At 38.3% G+C, this 11,507-nt stretch overlaps 1 protein-coding gene across 5 annotated transcripts in view; it reads right to left on the reverse strand.

The window, feature by feature from the left end:
• The window catches only part of crtc3 (CREB regulated transcription coactivator 3), a 58,416-nt gene that overhangs the window by 33,698 nt on the left and 13,211 nt on the right, over window positions 1-11,507 (reverse strand). For all 5 annotated transcript variants that reach the window (XM_017435022.3, XM_037979673.1, XM_017435024.3 and 2 more), the window contains exon 4: window positions 7,235-7,296. In XM_017435022.3, the coding sequence (XP_017290511.1) occupies window positions 7,235-7,296 (62 nt within the window). The remainder of the gene's footprint in view (window positions 1-7,234; window positions 7,297-11,507) is intronic.

The following is an 11,507-nucleotide window of genomic DNA, read 5'->3' on the forward strand; positions in this document are numbered from 1 at the left end:
AATCAAAATGCTTTCCAGGATTTCCTTGTGTATTGTCAGAAAATATGATTGAACGTGCACTTGAAGAATGAATTAGACACAAAATGTGAATTAATTCAAAAGCTTAAGAAGCATAGTTTCTGGTACAAGCTTTATAAATATTTTATTTGAGAGCTTATACAAATCATACATGCTTTGTGTACGTTCATTGCAAGCTAATTAACTTGGATACAGTAACTTAGAGACCAGGGGAATTACCTAGAGTTACCAGGGAGGGTTTTTGTGTTGTTTGTTTTTTAACTAAATGTAGCTAAAACCTTGACGTTGTCCTGCTCAAAAACGATACTTATTTAGCAGAAGAGTACTACTTTGCCTGCTAATTTGGAGTTATTTAAAAGGAAAGCAGACTAAAACACTTGTATGTGTGTGTCTGAGACAGTGACATTACCTGGCTGAGCAATGCTTGTTACTCTACGGTTGATAATTATATTTAGAAATATGACGCAGGCCAAGGAATGCAGAGTAGTTGTGGCACTCCCGTCTGAAAACAATCCTCCAAAACAAACTCACACAATGACGTGCAGTTTTTCTGTTGATTTGTTAAAGTCATGAGTTTAAAAAAAGAATTTCTAGTTAAAAGTCAAGCAATCTAATTTCATCTGGGGCTTTCTTATGACATGGCACAGTTATGAGTGTTTTTTTTTAGAAGCAATATGAAATGCCTGATTTGCAGAAACATGGTGTTTATTATTTTATGGCAACAAACTTGTGGCTTTTATATAAATAAATAAAAAAAAATTGTCATAAAGGATAAAACCCCTCAAGAATCGGAACACGGCATCTCCCAAAGAGACAGTGGTGGAAATTTTTCTTTTTTTTTTTTTTTTCTCTGGAAGGCCTCTACTCAGCACTCTCCAGGGACACTGGGCTGAGATTTCATCCCAAGTGAGGTTGGTACATGAACAGCAGGCCAAAGATGGGTGAATGAACGAGAGGGAGGGCGTGGGACTGAACGGAGGCCAAACAGATGGCCTCTAAGGGGACCCAGAACTGTACTCAGGTCTGATATCTCAAGACCCCTGTTAGAACATGAAAACCCCCGCTCAGCTCACTGCAAGTGTACAAAGTTGGAAAATTATGGCTTTTTTGATCTAAGGCAGAAAAAAAAAAATAGTTGGAAGATTTGGGGAGAGGATAAAATCTGTTGGCCAGGGAGCTGGTCACGGAGCGGTTAAAGGCTATGTGAACAGCTCTGATCTGCATTTCTGTGATGCCTGGCAGTCTTTCAATACTCGCCCACTGCTGTAAAGTTTTCATGTTACCACAAACCAAAAAAAAACCTTTAAAACAGTCATATTAATGCAAAGACACAGACACAGTATATGTGAAGTATATAATGTAGAAAATATCGCAAATGTTTCATGAAGAACAACAGAAAACAGTGAACTCATTCAGTATTTAATGTGAACATCTTTCTTTCTTAAGACAGCATAAATTCTCTCAGGTCCACTACAACATTTCTAATTATTCAGGAGAACTTGGGACAGTTTGCGAGCTGATTCAGAAAGTCTTGTCTGTTCACATTTGATCAATGTTTAGATGTCAGTGGAAACATGTCTTTTAAAAACAGAAACATCTTGTTTCTGTTAGTGTCTTTGCAGTTCCTAACTACACTGGAACAGATCAGAGGCCTTTCTGATGACACTGAGATGAAGAAAAACCTGAATATTTAAAACATCTAATTCTTCTGAACTTTGCTGCAAAGGAAAACAAAACTGTAACCAATATGTTAATGAATGGAGCAGTAAATTTTTTTAGAAGTTTTTTTTTCCTCAGTTGTGATCAAACTTCCAGATGTTTGCTGTGGTGAAACAGTTAAAGCTCTCTGTGGCTCTTGTCCATAACTGACTAAGTAATGAAGTGCAGATGGAGCTGGTGTTGTAAACACTTACCGCCCCGCTCTCCCGTGAGACAGACGAGAAAAAAAATAAAAAATCTGCTTCACAGTGCAACAACTCGCATGCATGAAATCTTTTGCATGAATATGAGGAGGCAGCTTTTGTGTGTAACAAAGAAGAATTTTCCAAACAAAAGAGCCTTGGAAGACTTGACAGATTTCCCGTTTCCTTCAAACATCGTGTTGTGTCTTTTCTTAAAGTTACTAAAACACAACACTGACAAAACGTATGTCCGCTCAGCTAACAGGGCTTTATTATTCTGATTACATTTACCACAAGCTGTTTGGTGACATCGCCATGGTGCAAATATGTTGAGCGAGCTATATAAGGAAAAATAACTTGCTGCAACTGAGAATGTTTAATTTGCAGTTGACAAACTGTGTAGTTTGCTCTTGATTTGGCTTTCAGCACAGCATGATAGTATAAACCATAACATAAAAGACTATTTCAGACATTTTAAAGTGGGGCTCTGTGGGGAGGTTCTGAACAGTTAATATCTTACTTGCTCAGTTTCAAGAAATAGAGATAAACTCGGACTGGACTGATAAGCAGGTAGTTCAAAAGCAGCCAAGACTAAAGTGGACTGCTGCCATTTTTTAAAAAAAAGTTTCACTCTACAAAACTTCGTAGTTGTTCATGCAAACATTATTTCTTAGACCTTTACATTGCTGTCAATATTGCATTGTATTGTTATTTACGTGGAATTCTGTGGTGCAGAAAGCAGCAGCAACAGATAAATGGTCATTTAAACAAAATATTTTAAAATTTTCTGCTGAAAAAGCCCCAAGCTGCACCAGAAGTGCAACAGCTAGTTGCCGCTGCCATTTGTACTCATGTATAACCACGGATTTCCTTGTAAATAACCATACCATGCAAAACTGACTGCTGTGTAAAGGTTTATTATTTTGAATTCCAATAAACCTTTATGAAAACAAATATTTGCTTCATATTTAGTTTATGTTATAAGTGTAATTTCTATAGGGTGTTTGTCATTTTTATCCCTTTTACTATGAAAACTGCTAAACATGACCATTTCCTGTTCAAACAAGATGCAGATCTGCGAGGCGAGGCAGAGTCCTTCCCGGCTTCCCTTGAGTCCACAGTTCAACACAAATCAATCCGAGCGTGTTCACGTGGACGTGCGTTTGGTTTTCTCACTCTCTGTTACCAATATGTTTGTAGACACTTGCATTATATGCGATTTATCTGCAGAAGTGCTAATGTTTTTCATGTAGATTACTTTTTTTTTTAATGTTGATCTGATTTAAACTGCATTGAAAGGGCCGACCATGAGGCAGGCCTCTGTCTCTTGGGGGCGCATGTGAGCCCACAGCCTGATTTTTATTCTAGTGTTCTTACGTGTATATTGTTGAACAAAAACATTGGCTAAAAAAATTTTAAAGTCAGGTGCACTGCAGCTGGGGCCTTTCTGTGTGGAGTTTCCATGTCTCTTTGTGCATGTGGGGTTTTCTCCAGTTTTCTCAAACAGGCTAACAAAATACATTTTAGGTTAATTGGTAACAACATTGTGCTTAAATTTGAGTGAGCATGAATGGTTGTTTGTCTTTGTGTGTCCCTGTGGTGGACTTGCGACCTGTCCAGGGTGTCCCCCACCTCTCGCCCAATGACCAGCTCTGCACTCTTTTCATGTTTCACTCTGATTGCTAAAATGGTTTGTATTCCTAAAGGTTTCATTTTTGAACTTTAAATCAAAACGTGAAGAGATCTGCATCAAACTATGAAGCCTTCATAGGAATGAAAGTGATTCCTGACTAGCAAAGTTTACCCACCTTTAGGTAACCTTGCTGTTTTGATTATCTAACATGAAACTTCATAAGAACTAACATAGCTTTGATAGACATTATGCTTACGACACACAGAAAACTACAGTGTAGAAGACAGACGGACACTTCTTCTTTCTTTAAATTAAAAATACTTTAAGCTGCTTCCTAAAATAAAAACCAAAACTCATAGTAGACTCTGAATTATTTGTGTAAGTGATGGCATTCTGATTGTTCTGTCATTAAAAACATTTATGATATGCGTCTTAGCAATGCATCATAATTGTTAAATCTAACTCTGTCAGACTGCCTTACCACTGTTTTAACCCGCTGGTTCAACAGGGGCGATATTAATAGTTTACAACCTTTTAACATAATCTGACTTCAAAGTGTCTTAAATATGTCGTAAAATCGATTAAGAGAAATCTTACATTGTTGTTTAGATTCTTCTGTTCCCTTTAAATTTTCTAACCTGCTTTCCTGAATGGTTGCTCACATTGTGAAAGTTTGAAACGCAGAAACTTTGTAAAAACAGATGCTGGCTGTCTGCGTCTCAAATTACAGTTCACTTAAAACAAACTCAAACATCCCTGATATCCTCTGTTACAGGCTGATTATTATCTACCTGTAATGATGGAAATATAATATTTAAAGGAGATTATTAGTTTTATTAACATTGCAGCATTTCTTAGACTCAAGATAAAGCAACTGAGAATGATAGATTGTCCTGGCTTAACCTTTAGGAAAAAGATTCAGGTCTTATGTAAATCTCAACATGTTTAGAAAGTGAGCTCACATCACCGCCTAAACTAACAAACAAGAGCAAAGAACCAGTGACTAAAACAGACAGGTCGCAGGTCAATCCCACCCCCTTTTTTTCCACCCTGCAGGTCAGTCTTTAAATATTGCAGCTGGATTATTTGACATCAAGTGCAATGATCTGCATGCTTAAGTTTGGAACACACCTGCATGTGTGAACTCAGACAATTTGGTTAAGAAAAAAAACAACAACAACAAAAAAAAAAAACAAGATGGATTCACGTTAGTGCTTTTGTGTTTGCCTAGATTTGTGGGCCAAAATCCACAGCTGAGAGGGAAGTTTATCCCCGTTCCACACTGTGACAACAATCTGCTGCAGGTTGGAGCAGGAGGCTAAATACGGCCTGCAGAGACATGACGGGGTTGATGCTAATCACAGAGCAGCATGGTTCAGACAGGAAAAATACGGACAAGTAACAGTTTCTACAAAAGTGTAAACACAAAACTGCCAGGACTCCCTGAGATGAATATAAACAAGATATTATGCAACACTGCCATGCTGTATGCTCATTCACAAGTAGAATAAACACACTGAAAATTGACCAGGCTGCATTAAATACACTCTTTATTTTATAAGTACTGCTGAACTCTAAATTATTTTGTAAACTGGGCGTCAATAAGCAGCAAACCAGAATAAATAGAAAAATAGATGTCACGCTAATTACAAATATTAAAAACGCACATTAATTCCATCACTAGGAACCTTACTTTAAATTAAAACTTGAGCCACTCTTAAGGTTTAGATGATCTTGGAGTTGATCAGGAAACAATACGTCTGAACGAAGACAGAATGAAGTCTGGATTTCTGGACTCAGCGGTGTCTGCAGCCCTGAGCCTCGTATGTGAACCTGTGCAATTCTTTTTCTATCCCTTTTTATAGCTCTAAGATAGTAGATAACATTTTAATACCAACCCAAGTAGAAAACAAATAGTTCTGTTTATAACCAGGTTGCTCATGTTGGGTATAGGGAACACTGACCCGCCCTTGTAAAAGGAGATCGTTTGTCCCACAAGTCTTTGTGGCTCAAAGAGACACCTGTGGAGTCCAAATAAAATAGATTCAGGACTGTTTGAGTGCTTCTTTACTTTTAAAACTACCAACAGTTAGAAAAGTGGTACTTCAGGTTATAATGACATTATATTTATGATGAAGCTGTATTACTACACAGATACAGTCAAAATACTTAATTCACCTTTGTTAAATCTTCTGAACAGCTATGGTTTTAGTGCTGCAGACCCCCTGGTAAATCTTAGTTTATTAGTGAACAGATTCTTGTTACAGAACTGCAGTCTTCTTTTTTACTTTCTACACATTTCTTTTATCACTTTTCCTTGACCTTGTAGTCTTTTCAAACAAGGTTACAAGATATAAACGAAGCTTTTCAAATTTGACACCAACCAGGCTTTAGCAGATGTGGGACAAACTGCCCCACACTCTGTGTGTGTTTTTGCCTTCAACTTTGTATAACTGGCATTTTATAAGGCACTGTATGTGATTGCACTGTATTATAATGGGATTGATTTAACTGTAATTAGATTTGAATCTGACTTGAATGAACTTATTTCTGTTGTATATAGTGGCCTGAGGAGACTTTTGTTGTGAATTGGTGCTATGTAAATAAACTGAATTGATTTCTGTGGGATTATTATTTTTATTGCTTTTATTTACTCAAAGCATTTCTAAGGTCTTTTATTGCTCTTGTTGTACTTTTTTGATGTGCAGCACTTTGGACAACAGCATTTATTTGAAATGTGCCTAAGAAATAAACTTGGCTAGATTTGACTTCAGTGGAGAGTCGGCTTCCAGTCCTTTGTGCCACCCATCTCTTAGAGAAACCCACTTGCTCTGAGAGCACTGACGTCTGGTTGCTCTGTAAAGACATTTGTCAGCCAACCTGTTCTGTGCCGTCAACAATGAGAGGGCGTGGACCTTATTCGCTTACAAAGTACAAGCTGTTACAGTGCGCTCAATGCTGAGCTTGGCCGGCGTCTGTGTCAGTGCTGGAGAAGAAGACGAGGCAGGGTGACTGGCAGCCGGCCAAGCCAGCATACTAAACACAAGAGTGGAGACAAAGCAACGAGACTGACGGAGAGAGTGAGGAGGAGCTTGGCTGAGCTTTTTATCACAGGCCCATAATTCACTCCCTTGTAAACACTGAGGAAAAGCTGTCTACCAACACACTGCTGCTCTACGTAGGCACAGTCGGACCTGGAAAAAAGGGACCTTGTGGCTCACAAGACCAGTTTAAATAAGCCTGTAGTCCTTGACTTTGAATTTCAGCTAAACTGGACATTCTGCACCACAAAAGACTAACACAGAACCTCTGAACAGTGGAAAGTCTGCTGTTGGGCATGACCTTTAAAATGAAAGGCTATGTGTCAAACACTTTCAGTCAGAGGCAGCCTTCCCAGGGTTAATGCAGCATTCTCACTCTTGAAACATTTGAGCAGAAACAACAAAGCCCAACAACTCCACCCATCCATCAGCCCTTCCCTTTCATTCACTCAGATTTGTGTTTGATCGAGGAAGGCTGGTGTCTGAACCAGGACAGAAAATACTGGTCGGTCCAGAGAGGCACGGTGCAGGAAACACGTTGGCAGGAGGAAATGGATCCAGATACAAAATATTCTACTGCGGGGAAGGAGAACAAACAAAAACAAGCGATCTGTCCGAGGCTCAACAGAGGCAGCACTCACCTTCTCCAGTTGTTGTCCGGAGGTGGTGACAGGTACACGGCTCCGTATGGAGAGCTCTCCATGTGGAGGTTTTGTTAAGGAAATTACCATAAAACACACAAAACACAGCATTCCAATGTCAACAAGAAAAAAATAAATAAAAGGATAAGAACGTTTTTTTTTTTAAACATTCTCTTAATTTCTTTAATGTAAAGTTTAGATTATACTCTTGAGTTTTAGCTCAAACTACAAGCACACTTCCCAGATGTAAAAAAACAATGATTTTTCTCTCATATCCCTCCTGAGTACAGAGCGCACACACCCCAACTCTCTCAGACTCCCACTGTATCAGAGCTCAGACCCTTTTTCTTCCAAAGTGGAAGTGAAGGGTCTTATTACCTTGTCATATCTCAACACAAAACACTGAAAGCTTACTTTCTACTTTGCATTTGTGTTGGCCTGTTTTATTAAGAGTGCTGTAAGGAAATGAATGACACAGGTGTGTGATTACAATGGTGACACAGCTGAGCTACTGGCAGCTGTTTGACATTTCTTCTGATCTTAGTTTCTTCACATTTATCCAGTTTATGAATCAAAATGTCAACATGTTGTCAACTGAGATTATTTTAAAAGGAATGGGTGTTAAGATTCAGGCAGTAGCTACATTGGCATCCTTCAATATTTCAATAGAACTTTTCTAGTTGTTAATAATCTCCTTATTCTGCTTGAACAGTAGAGCTTCCTCTCCTAAATTCTCAATGAAAACAGTGAGGGCACTATTTGATTTACTGCCTACAGCCTGAGCAGAGTTCCTGATGTTGTATAAGGAGTTGTTGAACATCAGGAGCGTGTTGTGTCTTTCTGAAAATTTATATCACAAAGTCTGCTAGCTGAGCACTTCTGCTCTGGAAATGGTCTCAGACATGTTGATTAGGAGTGGTGTTATAACAAATTAACACAGAGCCACAGGAGGCCAATCACTGTCCCAAAAAGCATCTCTGGAGGCTATGAATCAATCATCAGTGGTGGGGTAGAGTTACAGAACAAAGAGGCCTGTTGTCACTCACCACAAATGATGCTAAGCATGAAATAAGCCCCTACAAACATACACAAACACTACTTTAGTGAAGAGGACTAACATCATTACTGAAGTTTCTCCAAGTAGGAAAAACATTTCAGTCAGAACGGTTTAAAACCTTTCTATTTATCAATGAAGGTAACCAAAATGTGCATAAGACACTTTGGCTTTGTGTCTAGTTTCAAAATAACCAGCAGAGTGAGCAGCCATTCTTTAGATCTACATCTCAGCAAAGATTGTAAAAAAAAAAAAAAAAAAACAGCATGACATAAAAGAACAAGTGTATACAAAAAAAATTCACTTTTTTCAATCAATGCTGCACAAATAAATCAGTGGTAAAGTAAATTCTCACCTGGGTAATTATAAAAAACAAATCCTTATCAGGGACAAATTACATTAAAAACACAACAATCACACACTAAGCATCCATTTAGGTTGTGCACAACAGCAAAATGTGTACAAATCTCTTAATCAATTATTGGTCAATGTTCATCTTTTGAATTGAGTAAAGTTTACTATATATTTACAGCAGACATTCTCACAGCGATTTGGCCTTTTTTTTTATTTCAACCTAAATCTGAAAAAATTGGGATGTTATATAAAAAGGTAAATAAAAACAGGATGCAATGATTTGTAAGTCTTCTAAACCCATACTTTATTCACTATGAAATATAGTGAACAGGGGTTACAAAAGACTGTAGAAGTAAGGGGTACAAATAAACAGCTGGAAAAGCTTTTTTCATTGATTTCAGTTAATTGGTAACAGGTCAGTAAGAGGGCTGGGTATAAAAAAAACATTTTAGAGGCTGAATGTCTCAGAGGTAAAGATGGGCGGAGGTTCACCAGCCTGCAAAATAACTGCATCTAAAAACAGTGGAACAATTTCAGAATAATCTTCATCAACACTAAATTGAAAAGACTTTGAATATCCCACCAACTACAGTTCAAAATATTACCTAATTTCAAAAGTAGGAAGCAATCTGTGTGACAGAGACGAGGCCGAAAGTCAATATTGGATGCCTTCGCGCCCTGAAGCAGCACTACATTAAAATCAGGTCCGATTCTGTCCTGGACATCACTGCATGGGCTCAGAAACACTTCCACAAATCACTGTCTGTAAACACACTTCACTGTGCTGTCCACTAAAGCTGGTTAAAGCTCTATCAGACAAAGAAGAAGCCAGCTGTAAACATGTTCCAGAAATGCTGCCCTCTTCTCTGGGAAAAGGCTCATTGAACAACAACATATGTTCCCATTCAAATGACTTGCTTTTTTCCCCAGGCAAGGTCTTGAAAAATTTTGACAGGACAATGCTAAACCACATCCTGCATCCATTCAAACGACATGGCTTCATAGCAGAAGAGTCCAGGTGCTGAACTGACCTGCCTGCAGTCCAGACCTCTCACCAATTGAAAACATTTGATACATCCTGAAACAAACAAAAAGGAAGAGACAGCACTGTTGAGCATCTAGAATCCTCCATCAGACAAAAATGGGACAACAGTCCCTCCAAAACCTCCAGCAGCTGCTCTCCTCAGGTCCTCAGTGATTTCAGACCGTTGTTAAAAGAAGAGGGGATGCCATACAGACGGAAATATGGCTCCGTCTCAACTTTTTGAGATGTGTTGCTGAGTTTTCAAAATATGACAGTGCCTATGGCTTAGCAAGTAAGCTTTCCCCAAGGCCACCACCACAAACAGCCCACCCCCCTCTTTACCAGGTCCACGGGGTAGTGGTAATGAAGCAGGTTGTACCCTAACGACCACAGTGCTTTTCTAGACAGGGTGCTATTTTTGACAACACCAATTCCATCCTCCTCAAAGTCATACCACTTTTGTTTCTGCCATTGTAGTTTTATTTTTGAAAGAGTAAAGTACAGCTACAGGTGAGCTACAACGCTGTCAAAATAAAGGCGCCTCCTCCATGTTGATCAATTGGCTCTGTGAAAATGAAGGAGCACAAATTTCCCCAGCTAGCAGAAATAGCAGCAGCAGTGTGTGTACGCAAAGTGTCTTTTCAGCTGCAGGACTTGTGGTAAGTAGACTATAATTCACATGTCTTCATCCCAAACATGTGGACAGTCTTTTTTTATATATAAACAAAAATAATGAAACAGGCCCTATTCCTAAATCATAAAGCAGTGGCTTAAAGTAGCCCTTGTTAAAACAAATGTGATAAAATACTATTCATATCTGTACTGCTCTTCTCACATGATAGAACTTGTCTAAGTTCAGAATGGCTTTTTGGCTTATTTCAGTTCAGTCTTTTGTTTTATAACAGAATGTTTTGCTGACCCTTCTGCTATGAATAAAATGTTGCAAAATGACTACATAGCTGTAACTTTTTTGTGTGTGTGTGTGTGTGTGTGTGTGGAGCGATCGTGGTTGGCTGACCTCAGGATGGGGGATGGGGTGATACCAGTGGCATTAAGGTGATTCATTCATTCTATCAAATTCATTTTATTTTACTTTTCTCCCCAAACGCTCTTAATTTTTCCCCAAATTTCAGTTTTCTTTTTCTGAATGCCAAGTTTTACAACATGTCTGCATTTTTTCCATCTGAAAAGTGTATTATTCTTCGGTGGTTTGTTTAAAATTCAACAATGCAATAGTAAAATATCCAAAATATTTGAGCAAAAAGTGCTTCAGTTCAACGGAACATTCAGTGCTTTATTACAAAACTAACAAATGTAAGTCATTTATAAATAAAACACAATGTAGTGTTAATGAAAAATAAAGCTCCTTGTGTGTGCTTCATATGAGGCAGTTCTTTAAAGTAGTGTAAAACTATTGTATTGTATTAAAGTGTTGATGCTGCTGCTGCAGTCTTTCTAATATGTTTTTGCTGAACAGCCTTCAGCTTGATTGAGATTATAACTGTATTCTGGGAAAGCTTTGGCTAGAACAGACATATTTTTATTATGCTTTTTCCTGCACATACAGATACAAAGTCTTTATTAAGCGTTACTAAACAAATCCCACTTGTGCTGATGTGTTTTCATGTGGACGGGTTCACTGAAGAGATAAGCTAACATTAGCTTTGTTTGTAACCGATTGTTCAGGGTATCTCGCATTTTCTTGCGAATACAGTCAATTATGTGCAGATAAAACTTACTGAGAAGTGTAGAACACAGATCTTGTTCTGCTTTGTGTTTTTTATTAAATGTCATAACTTCTTCTCAGCTCTCAGTAATGTGCTCGCTTCAACTCCCCCCCC

Source organism: Kryptolebias marmoratus, linkage group LG15 (genome assembly GCF_001649575.2).
Source record: "Kryptolebias marmoratus isolate JLee-2015 linkage group LG15, ASM164957v2, whole genome shotgun sequence".
Classification (NCBI taxonomy): domain Eukaryota; kingdom Metazoa; phylum Chordata; class Actinopteri; order Cyprinodontiformes; family Rivulidae; genus Kryptolebias; species Kryptolebias marmoratus.